This window comes from Oncorhynchus kisutch, linkage group LG5 (genome assembly GCF_002021735.2).
Source record: "Oncorhynchus kisutch isolate 150728-3 linkage group LG5, Okis_V2, whole genome shotgun sequence".
NCBI classification, from domain to species: domain Eukaryota; kingdom Metazoa; phylum Chordata; class Actinopteri; order Salmoniformes; family Salmonidae; genus Oncorhynchus; species Oncorhynchus kisutch.
This window is the reverse complement of record NC_034178.2, coordinates 49,740,525-49,757,594: the sequence shown is the minus strand read 5'-3', so window position 1 is coordinate 49,757,594 and position 17,070 is coordinate 49,740,525. Positions and strand designations below refer to the sequence as shown.

The 17,070-nt window shown below is 42.1% G+C and overlaps 1 protein-coding gene across 3 annotated transcripts in view; it reads left to right on the top strand.

The window, feature by feature from the left end:
* The window catches only part of LOC109891193 (inositol 1,4,5-trisphosphate receptor type 1), a 177,180-nt gene that overhangs the window by 118,277 nt on the left and 41,833 nt on the right, over nt 1-17,070 (top strand). For all 3 annotated transcript variants that reach the window (XM_031825256.1, XM_031825258.1, XM_031825257.1), the window contains 5 exons: nt 10,878-11,061; nt 11,306-11,559; nt 14,626-14,826; nt 15,513-15,623; nt 16,076-16,171. In XM_031825256.1, coding sequence (XP_031681116.1) covers nt 10,878-11,061; nt 11,306-11,559; nt 14,626-14,826; nt 15,513-15,623; nt 16,076-16,171 — 846 coding nt within the window. The remainder of the gene's footprint in view (nt 1-10,877; nt 11,062-11,305; nt 11,560-14,625; nt 14,827-15,512; nt 15,624-16,075; nt 16,172-17,070) is intronic.

Here is a 17,070-nt window from a genome sequence, read left to right as displayed (position 1 = left end):
AGCCTATGGGAAGGAGGTGAGGGCCCTGGGAGAGTGGTGCCAGGAAAATAACCTCTCATTCAACATTAACAAAACAAAGGAGCTGATCGTGGACTTCAGGAAACACCAGAAGGAGCACGGCAGCGCAGCGCAGTGGACGTGGAAAGTTCCTCGACGTATACATCACTGACGATCTGAAATTGCACCCGATGTAACGGGAAGGCCAAAAATATCATCAAGGACATCAACCACCGAGCCATGTCCTGTTCACCCTGCTATCATCCAGAAGGCGAGGTCAGGCAGATGCATCAAAGCTGGGTCCGAGAGACTGAAAAACAGCTTCTATCTCAAGGCCATCAGATTGTTAAATAGCCATCGGTAGCCGGCTTCCACCAGGCTACGCAACCATGCGCATTAGAGGCTACTGCCCTATATACATAGACTTTGGATTACTGGCCACTTTAATAATGGGACACTTGTCACTTTAATAATGTTTAAATAATGTTGTAATTAATAATGTTCTTAATTCCATTATTTTACTTTTTGATTTGTGTGTATTTTTGTGAATTGTTAGATATTTTTGTTATTTTTTTCACCTTTATTTAACCAGGTAGGCTAGTTGAGAACAAGTTCTCATGTGCAACTGCGACCTGGCCAAGATGAAGCATAGCAATTCGACACATACAACAACACAGACTTACACATGGAATAAACAAAACATAGTCAATGATACAGTAGAACAAAAGAAAACAAAAAGTCTATATACAGTGAGTGCAAATGAGGTAAGATAAGGGAGTTAAGGCAATAAATAGGCCATGGTGGCGAAGTAATTACAATATTGCAATTAAACACTGGAATGGTAGATGTGCAAGTAGAAATACTGGGGTGCAAAGGAGCAAGATAAATAAATAAATACTGTATGGGGATGAGGTCGGTAGATAGATGGGCTGTTTACAGATGGGCTATGTACAGGTGCAGTTATATGTGAGCTGTTCTGGCAGCTGGTGCTTAAAGCTAGTGAGGGAGATATGAGTCTCCAACTTCAGAGATTTTTGCAGTTCATTCCAGTCATTGGCAGCAGAGAACTGGAAGGAAAGACGACCAAAGGAGGAATTGCTTTGGGGGTGACCAGTGAGATATACCTGCTGGAGCGTGTGCTACGAGTGGGTGCTGCTATGGTGACCAGTGAGCTGAGATAAGGCGGGGCTTTACCTAGCAGAGACTTGTAGATAACCTGTAGCCAGTGGGTTTGGCGACGAGTATGAAGCGAGGGCCAACCAACGAGAGCGTACAGGTCGCAATGGTGGGTAGTGTATGGGGCTTTGGTGACAAAACAGATGGCACTGTGATAGACTGCATCCAGTTTGTTGAGTAGAGTGTTGGAGGCTACTTTATAGATGACATCACCGAAGTCGAAGATGGGTAGGATAGAGGGTATGTTTGGCAGCATGAGGCTTGTTGCGATATAGGAAGCCAATTCTAGATTTAATTTTGGATTGGAGATGCTTAATGCGAGTCTAGAAGGAGAGTTTACAGTCTAACCAGACACCTAGGTATATGTAGTTGTCCACATATTCTAAGTCAGAGCCGTCCAGAGTAGTGATGCTGGACAGGCGAGCAGGTGCGAGCAGTGATCGGTTGAATAGCATGCATTTAGTTTTTCCTGCATTTTAAGAGCAGTTGGAGGCCACGGAAGGAGAGTTGTATGGCATTGAAGCTCCCCTGGAGGTTAGTTAACACAGTGTCCAAAGAGGGGCCAGAAGTATACTGAATGGTGTCGTCTGCGTAGAGGTGTACCAGAGAATCACCAGCAGCAAGAGCAACATCATTGATGTATACAGAGAAGAGAGTCTACCTGAGGATTGAACCCTGTGGCACCCCCATAGAGACTGCCAGAGGTCCGGACAACAGGCCCTCCGATTTGACACGCTGAACTCTATCAGAGAAGTAGTTGGTAAACCAGGCGAGGCAATCATTTGAGAAACCAAGGATGTCGAGTCTGCCAATAATAATGTGGTGATTGACAGAGTCGAAAGCCTTGTCCAGGTCGATGAATACGGCTGCACAGTAATGTCTCTTATCGATGGCGGTTATGATGTCGTTTAGGATCTTGAGCGTGGCTGAGGTGCACCCATGACCAGCTCTGAAACCAGATTGCATAGCGGAGAAGGTACGGTGGGATTCGAAATGGTCAGTCATCTGTTTGTTAACTTGGCTTTCGAAGACCTTAGAAAGACAGGGTAGGATAGATATAGGTCTGTAGCAGTAGCAGTTTGGGTCTAGAGTGTCACCCCCTTTGAAGAAGGGGATGACCGCGGCAGCTTTCCAATCTTTGGGAGTCTCAGATGATACGAAAAAGAGTTTGAACAGTCTAGTAATAGGTAATGGGTAGTAATGGGTTGCAACAATTTTGGCAGATCATTTTAGAAAGAGAGGGTCCAGAATGTCTAGCCCGGCTGATTTGTAGGGGTCCAGATTTTGCAGCTCTTTCAGAACATCAGCTATATGGATTTGGGTAAAGGAGAAATGGTGGGGGCTTTGGCAGGTTGTTGGGTGCCGGGCAGTTGACCGGGGTAGGGGTAGCCAGGTGGAAAGCATGGCCAGCCGTAGAGAGATGCTTATTGAAATTCTCAATTATAGTGGGTTTATCGGTGGTCACAGTGTTTCCTAGCCTCAGAGCAGCGGGCAGCTGGAAGGAGGTGCTCTTATTCTCCATGGACTTTACAGTGTCCCAGAACTTTTTTGAGTTAGTACTACAGGATGCAAATTTCTGTTTGAAAATGCTAGCCTTAGCTTTCTTAACTGCCTGTGTATATTTGTTCCTAACTTCCCTGAAAAGTTGCATATCACGGGGGCTATTCGATGCTAATGCAGAACGCCATAGGATGTTTTTGTGCTGGTCAAGGGCAGATAGGTCTGGAGTGAACCAAGGACTATATATATTCCTAGTTCTACATTTTTTGAATAGGGCATGCTTATTTAAGATGTTGAGGAAGGCACTTTTAAAGAATAGCCAGGCATCATCTACTGATGGGATGAGGCCAATGTCATTCCAGGATACCCTGGCCAGGTCAATTAGAAAGGCCTGCTCGCAGAAGTGTTTCAGGGAGCGTTTGACAGTGATGAGGGGTGGTCGTTTGGTCGCAGACCCATTACGGATGCAGGCAATGAGGCAGTGATCGCTGAGATCTTGATTGAAAACAGCAGAGGTGTATTTGGAGGTTGAGTTAGTTAGGATGACATCTATGAGGGTGCCCGTGTTTACAGATGTGGTGTTGTACCTGGTAGGTTCATTGATCATTTGTGTGAGATTGAGGGCATCAAGCTTGGATTGTAGGATGGCCGGGGTGTTAAGCATGTCCCAGTTTTGGTCACCTAGAAGCACGAGCTCAGAAGATCGATGGGGGGCAGTCAATTCACATATGGTATCGAGGGCACAGATGGGGGCAGAGGGAGGTCTATAGCAAGCGGCAACAGTGAGAGACTTGTTTCTGGAAAGGTGAATTTTTAGAAGTAGAAGCTCGAATTGTTTGGGTACAGACTTGGATAGCCTGCAGAGTTCTGTATTACTATCTTTGCAGTAGATTGCAACACCGTCCCCTTTGGCAGTTCTATCTTGGCGGAAAATGTTATAGTTAGCGATGAAGATTTCAAGGTTTTTGGTGGTTTTCCTAAGCCAGGATTCAGACACGACTAAGACATCCGGGTTGGCAGAGTGTGCTAAATCAGTGAATAAAACAAACATAGGGAGTAGGCTTCTAATGTTAACATGCATGAAACCAAGGCTTTTACGGTTACAGAAGTCAACAAATGAGAGCACCTGGGGAGTGGGAGTGGAGCTAGGCACTGTAGGACCTGGATTAATCTCTAAATCACCAGAGGAACAGAGGATACTACTGCACTGTTGGAGCTAGGAACACAACCATTTCGCTACCTCCACAATAACATCTGCTAAATATGTGTATGTGACCAATTACATTTCTGAAAGTTTGTGAGAGAAGTGTCTGTGCTCGTAACACGGCAAATGTCACACTGTCCGCCAAAGCTGGTCTGTTTTGATGTAGCCACGCAAAGCGTGCCTGTTTGTGTGGCTGTATGTTCATTGTCTGTGTGTTAGGTAATTCCTTCAGCACTCCAGGGGTAGAGGGAGGGGGGGGGGGGGGCTGTGACGAGCTGTTGTCTCTGGTCAGAGCCCTGCGGTGCAGCCTCTCCCGCCCCTTCCTCCTTCACCCAGGCCCCAAGGTCCCACCCACACCCGTGCTGTCTAATAACAGAGGACAAGAGTGATGTGAGCAAAGAGGGAGATGGGGAGAGAGGGGAAGAAAGAGAGATGAGAAGATGCGTTATTACTGAGAGAAGGAGATATGGAGGGAGAGCGAGAGAAAGACGGACATGAACACTTCAGCCCCCCATCTCTCCCATCCCTCCCACCCTCCCTGTGTTGTGTTGGTTTCCAGGTTGTGAGGTTCAGGTAATCACTACCTCTCTGCACTATCCACTCTGTCATCAAGTTATCTATTGCACTGGGTCTTGCTGGATAGAGCGAATACTAACCCATACCACACCACATTTGCGAGTGGTCTAGTGCACAGTGGTGGGGGTTGGGGTGAGTGAGGCTGGGGGCTTTGGAGTCTGTTGCCCAGGGTCATAAATTCACAACAATAACGTTGTTTATTTGGAATAGATGGTGGTAGAAGGAGAAATCACTCATCACAAGATGGGCAGGTCTCTAATCATGACACAACATAATACTGCTTTGTTCAAACTGCTATATTTTGATACTAAGGAAAGATGCTGGTGAGAATCTAGTGAGTTATCACTTTCACAATAAGTGAAGCTATACAGTGCCTTCAGAAAGTATTTGCATCCCTTGACTTTTTCCACATTTTGTTACAAATTATGATTCAAATGGATTATATATATATATAAAAAATTTAAATGGGGGGGGTCTACACAAAATACTCTAATCTCAAAGTGGAAGAAAAATAATACTTTTTAAAGATGAATTTCAAATGTTACACTAATCTTGATTAGATAAGTATTCAATCACCTTTGGCAGCGATTAGATACAGATTAGATGCAGAGTCTTTTTGGGTACGATCTTAGTACAATATTTGTTCCATTATTCTTTTTAAACTCTTCAAGCTCTGTCAAGTTGGTTGTTGATCATTGCTAGACAGCCATTTTCAAGTCTTGACATTAGATTTTAAGCCGATTTAAGTCAAAACTGTAACTAGGCCACTCAATATTTTTATTCTATACAGTCTTCCTTCTTTTCAGTCTGTCATTTAGGTTAGTATTGTGGAGTAACTACAATGTTGTTGATACGTCCTCAGTTTTCTCCTATCCCAGCCATTCAACTCTAACTGTTTTAAAGTCACCATTTGCTTCATGGTTTCCTTCCTCTTCAGCAACTGAGTTAGGAAAGACACCTGTATCTTTGTAGTGACTGGGTGTATTAATACACCATCCAAAGCGTAATTAATAACTTCACCATGCTCAAAGTGATATTCAGTGTCTATTTGTTTTGTTTTTTGAGTGGCATTGAAAAACTCCCTGGTCTGTGGTTGAATCTGTGCTTGAAATTCACTAATCGACTGAGGGACCGTACAATTATCTGTATGTGTGGGGTACAGAGTAAAAAATCATGTTACCCACTATTATTGCACACAGTGAGTCCATTAAAATGATTATGCGACTTGTTAAGCACATTTTTACTCCTGAATGTATTTAGGCTTGCCATAAAAGGGGTTGAATGCTTATTGAATACTTAAGACATTTCAGCCTTAAATGTTTTTATTAATTTTGTTAAAATTTCAAGAACCAAAATTCCACTTTGACATGTTTGGGTATTGTGTGGCACACAGTCTCAATTGAATCCGTTCTAAATTCAGCCTGTAGCACAACAAAATGTGGAAAAGGTCAAAGGGTGTGAATACTTCTGAAAGTGCTATAGGATGTGCTACCTGTCCCAGACCTATTATTTGACCATGCAGGTGATTTATGACCATTTGAACATCTTGGCCATGTTCGGTTATAATCTCCACCCGGCACAGCCAGAAGAGGACTGGCCACCCTTCATAGCCTGGTTCCTCTCTAGGTTTCTTCCTAGGTTTTGGCCTTTCTAGGGAGTTTTTCCTAGCCAACGTGCTTCAACACCTGCATTGCTTGCTGTTTGGGGTTTTAGGCTGGGTTTCAGTACAGCACTTTGAGACATCAGCTGATATACGAAGGGCTATATAAATAAATTTGATTTGATGTTGTTTTGCTAGCAAGTCAGCAATGTACTATTTAATGTTGGCTTGGAAACTCTGAAAATGCTATCTTTTCAACCACATAGATTCATTGTGAGCTACAAATAATATGTGAAAACACTGCCAACGTGATATTCCTATTGCATCTTCATTATCATCTACATTATGACAATGTATTTGACAAACATTTTTTGGCACAGATTTGAAAATGATTACTGCAGACTACATAGTACTCCACAATTGTGTTGTTAGCAGACCCAGGGCTGTTTACCGAGGAGGATTGGCATGTTTCATTCATTTCACATTTCTAACATTGTACTGGTAAAGTAGTGAATGTCCTCCTGCCAACAAGCCTTCTATACCACATCTCTTTTTTCAAATAACATTGTAAAATGGAGTTTGTCCATTTTGTTTTATACTTTATTCAAACTGATTAAAACTATTTGTTTTTCAATCCTGCTTCTCCATGCACACGCACACACACACACACACACACACTGTAAGGATCTGCCCCTTTTTTCAATTTTTGCCTAAAATGACATACCCAAATCTAACTGCCTGTAGCTCAGGACCTGAAGCAATGATATGCATATTCATTATACCATTTGAAAATAAACACTGAAGTTTGTGGAGATGTGAAATTAATGTATGAAAATATAACACATTAGATCTGGTAAAAGATAATACAAAGAAAAAACAAAATGTTTTTAGTATTTTTGTAAATGCAAGAGAATGTCCATAATGTATTATTCCAGCCCAGGCGCAATTTAGATTTTGGCCACTAGATGGCAGCAGTGTATGTGCAAAGTTTGAGGCCGATCCAATGAACCATTGCATTTCTGTTAAAAATGCTGTATCAACACTGCCCAAATGTGCCTAATTAGTTTATTAATAACATTTCAAGTTCATAACTGTGCACTCTCCTCAAACAATAGCATGGTATTATTTCTCTGTAATAGCTACTGTAAATTGGACAGTGCAGTTAGATTAACAAGAATTTAAGCTTTCTGCCCATATCAGATATGTCTATGTTCTGGGAAATGTTCTTGTTACTTACAACCTCATGCTAATCGCATTAGCGCACATTAGCTCAACCGCCCCGAGGGTGGGACAATGATCTGTAGAGATCCTTAAGAGGTTTAAACTGGCCTTAAGCACACACACACACTACCCCAGTTTATCAAAGTTTACACCTAACCTGGAAATAAGTCTAGTTATGCAACAAGCTTTCAGAACTGGCCTAGATACCAGCTGATAACATTTTCTCCCCCTCACTTTCTCCCTCCATCTCTCCCTACCTCTTTTACTCCTTTTTCCATTTCTCATATTTTTTCTTGTAACACTTTACTTTTGACACTGTGTCATAACATATTATGACAATGTCATAACAGCTGACATAACCTGTCATAATATGGTTATAACACTGTCATGACCCATATATTTACACCCGTTGCCACACATATATTGCGTTATTTTATGTCTGGTTACGACGCCTACATAAGTGTCAAAACCCACATTATTATTCAAACTATTTTATTCCCTGCCTAGAAGTTTCCTTTCGTTTCAAAGTTTGTTTCTTAAATCCTTTGATGTAGAAATGAAATCTTTAGTAATATAATTTTTTCGTCATTTCATCATCATCATTTGAAATAACACTATGACACTGTCAAGAAGCATTATGACCATTGTAATCATATAAGCTAGATAGGTCTATCACATTCATGCCCTCAGATCAGTCATCTGTCAAAAAGAGGGTGTCTTGTCCTGCTCCTGAAATCTGCTCCTACATTCACCCCAGTCATCAGCAACAGAGCATTGGGGTAGGTGCATGTCTGACATCAATGCGTGTGCAATTACAATGACAATTGAACATGATCCAATTGTTGTTGATTTTTAATCATAAACACACTGTTGACATGTAGGCTATGGTGTCATGGAATGTGGTAGGTTCTTTGGGTTTGACACTTATGTACAGTGGGGCAAAAAAAGTATTTAGTCAGCCACCAATTGTGCAAGTTCTCTGACTTAAAAATATGTAATTTTCATCATAGGTACACTTCAACTAAGACAAACAAAATGAGGAAAGATAATCCAGAAAATCACACTGTAGGGTTTTTTATTAATTTATTTGCAAATTATGGTGGAAAATAAGTATTCGGTCACCTACAAACAAGCAAGATTTCTGGCTCTCACAGACCTGTAACTTCTTCTTTAAGAGGCTCCTCTGTCCTCCACTCGTTACCTGTATTAATGGCACCTGTTTGAACTTGTTATCAGTATAAAAGACACCTGTCCACAACCTCAAACAGTCACACTCCAAACTCCACTATGGCCAAGACCAAAGAGCTGTCAAAGGACACCAGAAACAAAATTGTAGACCTGCACCAGGCTGGGAAGACTGAATCTGCAATAGGTAAGCAGCTTGGTTTGAAGAAATCAACTGTGGGAGCAATTATTAGGAAATGGAAGACATACAAGACAACTGATAATCTCTCTCGATCTGGGACTCCATGCAAGATCTCACCCCGTGGGGTCAAAATGATCACAAGAACGGTGAGCAAAAATCCCAGAACCACACGGGGGGACCTAGTGAATGACCTGCAGAGAGCTGGGACCAAAGTAACAAAGCCTACCATCAGTAACACACTACGCCGCCAGGGACTCAAATCCTGCAGTGCCAGACGTGTCCCCCTGCTTAAGCCAGTACATGTCCAGGCCCGTCTGAAGTTTGCTAGAGAGCATTTGGATGATCCAGAAGAAGATTGGGAGAATGTCATATGGTCAGATGAAACCAAAATATAACTTTTTGGTAAAAACTCAACTTGTCGTGTTTGGAGGACAAAGAATGCTGAGTTGCATCCAAATAACACCATACCTACTGTGAAGCATGGGGGTGGAAACATCATGCTTTGGGGCTGTTTTTCTGCAAAGGGACCAGGACGACTGATCCGTGTAAAGGAAAGAATGAATAGGGCAATGTATTGTGAGATTTTGAGTGAAAACCTCCCATCAGCAAGGGCATTGAAGATGAAACGTGGCTGGTTCTTTCAGCATGACAATGATCCCAAACACACCGCACGGGCAACAAGGGAGTGGCTTCGTAAGAAGCATTTCAAAGTCCTGCGGTGGCCTAGCCAGTCTCCAGATCTCGACCCCATAGAAAATCTTTGGAGGGAGTTGAAAGTCCGTGTTGCCCAGCAACAGCCCCAAAACATCACTGCTCTAGAGGAGATCTGCATGGAGGAATGGGCCAAAATACCAGCAACAGTGTGTGAAAACCTTGTGAAGACTTACAGAAAACGTTTGACCTCTGTCATTGCCAACAAAGGGTATATAACAAAGTATTGAGATAAACTTTTGTTATTGACCAAATACTTATTTTCCACCATAATTTGCAAAGAAATTCATAAAAAATCCTACAATGTGATTTTCTGGATTTTTTTCTTCTCATTTTGTCTGTCATAGTTGAAGTGTACCTATGATGACAATTACAGGACTCTCTCATCTTTTTAAGTGGGAGAACTTGCACAATTGGTTGCTGACTAAATACTTTTTTGCCCCACTGTAGGTGTCATAACCAGCAATAATGTAACACAATATTCATCACAACAGGTCTAAATATGTCATGACAGTGTTAGGACCATATTATAATGGGTTATGTCAGCTGTTATGCCTTATTATGACATGTATGACTGTCGTAACATGTCGCTGGGTATCAAGTAAAGTGTCACCTTTTTTCTTATTTTCTTCCTTGCTCCCTTTTTCCTCTCCCTGTGTTTCTGTCTCCCTCCCTCCTTCCCTTCCTCTCTCCCTCCACCCTCTCCCCCTCTCTCTATCTGTGTAAGTAGGGCAGGCTTCACCCACTCGTGTCATTTTTCACCCTAAGCAGTGTGACCTGGCCTGTTCTGCCATTGGTTTGCAGTCTCCTCCCTCTCCCAGTAGACTGACCAAATAACAGGCTGAGGCTGACTATGGTCGTGGTCTAATGATTTTCTGCATGCATGGGGCACACAGCAATAAAGAGAGAGAGAAATAAAGAATTCCGGTCTTCAATCCCATGTGTTGTCATTGACTGTTTGCACAGTAGAATAGGGTAAAAAACGATGCGTTTTCGACCAGTCTTCTCATGACTTTAAATGGCGTGTGGAGAAAAAAAACAGGTGACTACGTAGGTGGCTTTAGGTCCATTACCATCTCAATGGTAGTATTCAGTGTTAAAGTACCTATGTACATGACTTAAATTTCCCTTTTCTGAAGTATGTGCTGCAGAGTGTGTATGTGTTGATGATATGTACTTAGTGCTACTGTAAACACAACAGAGCAGGCCTGTCTTATTTTGATCCATTAGATCAATTACCTGAACCTCTGTGTTTTGACCAATGGTCATTTAGCATATGCTTTTATCCAAAGCTGTCTTACAGTTATCACATTTATTTCTCTATTCGGGAATCAAACCCACAACTGGTGTTGTGAACACTTTCCTCCACGTAACCAACTGAGACTTCAACCATGTCTGTTGTAATTAATTTGGTAAAGTAGGCTACACACAAGAATACACAAGCATGTGGCGTGAAATAACATTCCTAATCTTTAATTGTAATTAATGTTACTTCCCTATACCTTTTTGTTTTCCTTTTGTGCTAGCGTTCCTTCATCTGCCGTCTGACGGAGGACAAGAAGTCCGAGAAGTTTTTCCGTGTGTTCTATGACCGGATGAAGCTTGCCCAGCTGGAGATTAAAGCCACGGTGACGGTCAACACCAGCGACCTCGGCAACAGGAAGAGAGATGACGACGCCCCCGACAAGGATGTGCCCGTCCGCAAGAAAGGTCAGAGGTCAACCAAAATCAAAATGGCTGTCTCATATCAGCTGTTAATGGGTTTTGTATTGGAGTAGGAAGTTACACATAGACACTTATCTAAGGTCAACTTCTCTCTGAACACGTTAGCAATAAAAAAAATAACTGCCATGAAGAAGTATTTATTTTTACCCCAGTACCTAGTTTTGTGATGATTTATAAACTTTGTGGGCTGGTTCTGTTGACCTCCCCTCCCCTCCCTGTGTCTCTGCAGCCAAAGACTCAGCGGTACTGGTGACAGATGAGGCGAGAGAGCAGCTGCTGGAGGCCTCGTCGGCCACTAAAAAAGCCTTCAACTCATACCGCCGTGAGGCGGACCCTGATGACCACTTCTCTACGGCTGATGGCACACCCAGCACCGGGGACAAGGGCCAGGACGATGGAGAGATGAGCTTTATCATCGTCATCATGCAGCCAATCCTGCGCTTCCTCCAGTTGCTCTGTGAGAACCACAACCGAGACCTGCAGGTCAGTCAGCCAGCCCAACACCAGGGGAAGCCAGCCCTCAGACACTGCCTCTTTAGTCTTATTTATACCTTACGTAAGATGGAGGTGCTGAGGGCATGCAACTTGCCGGTTCCTACTTTACTTACCTTTTTTTATGGACAGTTTTGCGTTAATCATTACTTTGTTTGCTTAGAATTTCCTACTACGTAGGGTGGTTAGTCAATCGCTGGATGTACCCTCCATTGAGCAGGTAATTGGCCCTGTTGAAAATCACTACAGCTCAGTCTTCAGGTTATCTGCTGGTCTCCTGCTCCTGTGTATGGTCTGTGTTAATTAGGGCCAATTTCAAGTTTTCATTCAAATCGGTAATCGGCATATTTGGAAGTCGATTATGGCCGATTACATTGCACTCCACGAGGAGACTGCGTGGCAGGCTGACCACATGTTACGCGAGTGCAGCAAGGAGCGAAGGTAAGTTGCTAGCTAGCATTAAACTTATCTTATAAAAAACAATGAATCTTAACATAATCACTAGTTAACCTCTCTAGGGTATGTGGGATGCTAGCCCACCTGGCCAACATCCAGTGAGATTGCAGAGCACCAAATTCAAATACAGAAATACTCATTATAAAAATTCAGAAAAGATACAACTATTAAACATAGGTTTAAAGATTAACTTCTTGTGAATCCAACCACGGTGTATGATTTAAAAAATGCTTTACGGCGAAAGCATACCTTACAATTATTTGATAACATAGCCCAGCAGACAAATAATTTCAAACAGTAACCAGCCAAGTAGAAGATTTACACAAGTCAGAAATAGAGATAAAATTAATCACTTACCTTTGATGATCTTCATATGTTTGCACTCAGAAGACATTCCTTTATTCAATAAATGTTCCTTTTGTTCGATAAAGTCTCTCTTTATATCCGAAAACCTCTGTTTTTTTCAGATGTTTTCTTCAGTAATCCAGCAGTCACAACAGGCAGACAAAAAAATCAAAATTGTATCCATAAAGTTCATAGAAACATGTCAAACGATTTTTATATTCAATCATCAGGTTGTTTTTAGCCTAAATAATCGATAATATTTCAACCGGACAATAACGTCGTCAATATAAAAGGTAAACAAGAAAGGCACTCTCTCTGGTCGTGCGCATGAAAAAGCTCTGTGACACGGCAGGGTCCATTCAGACTGCTCTTAGTCACTCATTTTTCAGAATACAAGCCTGAAACAATTTCTAAAGACTGTTGACATCTAGTGGAAGGCATAGGAACTGTCCTAAGTCAATGGATACTGTAATGGCATTGAATAGAAAACTACCAACCAAAATAATCCTACTTCCTGATAGGATTTTTTTCAGGTTTTTGCCTGCCAAATCATTTCTGTTATACTCACAGACATTATTTAAACAATTTTGGAAACTTTAGAGTGTTTTCTATCCAAATATACTAATTATATGCATATCCTATCTTCTGGGCCTGAGTAGAAGGAAGTTTAATTTGGGCATGTTTTTCATCCAAAATTCCAAATGCTGCCCCCTACCCTAGAGAAGTTAACTACACATGGTTGATGATATTACTAGTTTAACTAGCTTGTCCTGCGCTGCATATAATCAATGCGGTGCCTGTTAATTTATCATCGAATCGCAGCCTTCTTCGCCAAACAGGTGATGATTTATAGTTTCCGGATTTGACCATATTAATGACCTCTAAGGCTCGTATTTCTGTGTGTTTATTATAATTAAGTCTATGATTTGATATTTGATAGAGCAGTCTGACTGAGCAGTGGTAGGCAGCAGCAGGCTCGTAAGCATTCATTCAAACAGCACTTTCCTGCGTTTGCCAGCAGCTCTTCGCAATGCTTGAAGCACAGCGCTGTTTATGACTTCAAGCCTATCAACTCCCGGGATTAGGCTGGTAATACTATAGTGCCTATAAGAACATCCAATAGTCCAAGGTAAATTAAATACAAATGGTATAGAGAGAAGTCGTCCTATAATTCCTATAATTACTCCACCCTAAAACTTCTTAACTGGGAATATTGAAGACTCATGTTAAAAGGAACCACCAGCTTTCATATTATTTCTCATTTTCTGAGCAAGAAACTTAAACGTTTGCTTTTTTACATGGCACATATTGCACTTTTACTTTATTCTCCAACACTGTGTTTTTGCATTATTTCAACCGAATTGAACATGTTTCATTATTTATTTGAGACTAAATTGATTTTATTTATGTATTATATTAAGTTAAAATAAGTGTTTATTCAGTATTGTTGTAATTGTCATTAATACAAATACAGGTATATATATCAAAATCAGCAGATTTAATCGGTAGCGTCTTTTTTTTGGCCCTCCAATAATCGGTATTTGTATCAGCGTTGAAAAATCATAATCGGTCGACCTCGAAGTCTATGTGGGCTGCTGCTGTGTATTCACTCTCTGAACTGATATGCGTCATCTCCCATGGGCCAAAGGTGGTGGGAGGATCATCAGGAGTAATGAGATAGATGGTTATATTCAGTGAAGGCCTGGCTATCACATCTCTGATCTAACAGTTAACTCAACACAATGGCCCTGATTACCCAGTGACTCATGCACAGATGTTCTCTGTGGACTCTAAGGAGTCGGGGTCACCCTGTCCTCATTTTCATGTTACCTGAAACCCTTTTCAGTTCAGTGTCACACTTTCAATGCATATTTCCCTTTCGGCTCCTGAGTGACGCAGCGGTCTAAGGCACTGCATCTCAGTGCAAGAGGCATCACTGCAGTCCCTGGTTCGAATCCAGGCTGCATCACATTTGGATTTGGCCGTGATTTGGAGTCCCATAGGGCGGCGTAAAATTGGCCCAGCGTCGTCCGGGTTTGGCCGGGGTAGGCCGTCATTGTAAATGAGAATTTGTTCTTAACTGACTTGCCTGGTTATATGAAGGTTAAATAAATAAAAATGAAAAATTCAATACACAATGTCAAGTGGGATTGTTTTCCTGTGAACTAGAACATAGTGTGTATAAAATATATTGACTTTGCATTCTCTTGTTTCCTGCCCTTTCCATTCCCTCACACTTGCCTCGTTCCTCTCCAGAACTTCCTTCGGTGTCAGAACAACAAGAACAACTATAACCTGGTGTGTGAGACGCTGCAGTTCCTGGACTGTATCTGTGGCAGCACCACGGGAGGCCTGGGGCTACTAGGACTCTACATCAATGAGAAGAACGTGGCTCTCATCAACCAGACAGTAGAGAGCCTGACAGAGTACTGCCAGGGACCCTGCCATGAGAACCAGGTACTGGGATGTGTCTTTGCCTTTAGAACTACTACTAGCTAACTGCCCTTGTCATTTGAACTAATTAGCTATGGGCCTTTGTCATGTTCTCATTAGAACTACAAGCAGAGAGTGTGGGTCCATCCCATAAGACAGGGATCATCAACTAGATTCAGCCGCGGGCCGATCTTTTTCTTGATTTTTCTTTTTCAAATGATTTGTAGACTGTAAATTGACCGCAAGAAGCCCAAAAATATATAATATTTGACTAAACATCATAAGTTCAAATGTTGCTTACATTTGTATATGATCACTTGTCTATTATGCTTGGAAATACTTGGGAACAGATTTCCCCAAATAAAATCACTTGGAGCTGATTTCCTGATGTTCTTAGTTTTTTTTATGTCCAAAGATTTTAAAAAACAATGTATTTTTATCATTTTTGCTCAGAAAACTGTGGGGGTGAAATAAAACCACCTTTGGTCCAAGGGCCGCCAGTTGGAGAACCCTGCCATAAGAACTAGCTACAAGCACATGTGCATACCATAGGAACCAGTTATGGACTCCTGTCCTGGGTCCATTGCCATCCATACTACTTCTACTGTCATTGGGTGGATTGAGAGGGTCCTGACACGCGTAGTTCTTGATCTAGTGTTGTCCTCCTCAGTCCCTTTAGAAAATTGACCCAAGTTCTTGTTTCCTTGCAGAACTGCATAGCCACCCATGAGTCCAACGGCATTGACATCATCATCGCTCTGATCCTGAATGACATCAACCCACTGGGGAAGAAGAGGATGGACCTGGTGCTGGAACTCAAGGTGAGGCCTCCTTCTCATTAGGTCTGCGTCTGAAATGGAATCTTATTCTCTATGTAGATCGGTACTTTTGACCAGATTAGTGTACAATATAGGGAATAGGGTGCCATTTTGGAAGCAGCCTGGGTCTCCACACTAGGCCTACTGTACTAGTAGTAAATCAACTTTACCCTGTACTCTAATAACTACTAAACCCCGAGTGGAACTTAAAAACCGTGTGCTGCTGCTTTTGATATCTGGACAACTCATTAATCTCTCCTAAACTAGCACCTTAGGTGCCAAAGCAAATATCTGCAGAGTGCATTTCCCCCCTAAGCCTTTTTGGATTCTGTCTGTTTTATTTGGAAGGAGGAACAGAAACATCTCAAAGGATTTGATCTTTAATTTTAGACGTATCTCATTACAAGGGCATAATGGGTTAATATCATGGAAACTTATTTCTCCCTTTCTCTCAGAACAATGCCTCCAAGCTGTTGCTGGCTATCATGGAGAGTCGCCATGACAGTGAGAACGCTGAGAGAATCCTGTACAACATGAGGCCGAAGGAGCTGGTGAGCCTCGTGTCCCTACAAAACTCTACGTGTCCATACTAGTCCCCATTAGTCCCCACAAATCCCCTTTTATTCCCAGACGTCCCCATTCATCTGAAAAAGTAATCATTCATCCCCCCACTGAACAAAAATATAAACGCAACATGTAAAGTGTTGGTTCCATGTTTCATGAGCTGCAATATAAAATCCTATACATAGGGCCTCCCGAGTGGAGCAGTGGTCTAAGGCACTGCACCGCAGTGCTTGAGGCGTCACTACAGACCCTGGTGCACAATTGACCCTGCGTCATCCGGGTTCGGAGGTTTTGGCCGGGGGGGCTTTACTTGACTACATCACGCTCTAGAGACTCCTTGTGGCGGGCTGGACGCATGCAAACTGAATTCGGTTGTCAGTTGAACTGTGTTTCCTCAGACACATTGGTGCAGCTGGCTTCCGGGTTAAGCGAGCGGGGACGCATAACTTGACCTTTGCCTCCTGAGCCCATTGGGGAGTTGCAGCGATGAGACAAGATAGAAATTGGAGAGAAAAGGGGGGTAAAATAATAATATAAAATCCCATACATTTTCCAAACACACAAATTTGTTTACATCCCTCTTAGTGAGCATTTCTCCTTTTCCAAGATTATCCATCCACCTGACGTGTGGCATATCAAGATTAAACAGCATGACCATTACTTTTTTATTTATTTATTTTTATTTCACCTTTATTTAACCAGGTAGGCTAGTTGAGAACAAGTTCTCATTTGCAACTGCGACCTGGCCAAGATAAAGCATAGCAGTGTGAGCAGACAACAAAGAGTTACACATGGAGTAAACAATAAGTCAATAACACAGTAGAAAACAAAGGGGGAGTCTATATACAATGTGTGCAAAAGGCATGAGGAGGTAGGCAAATAATTA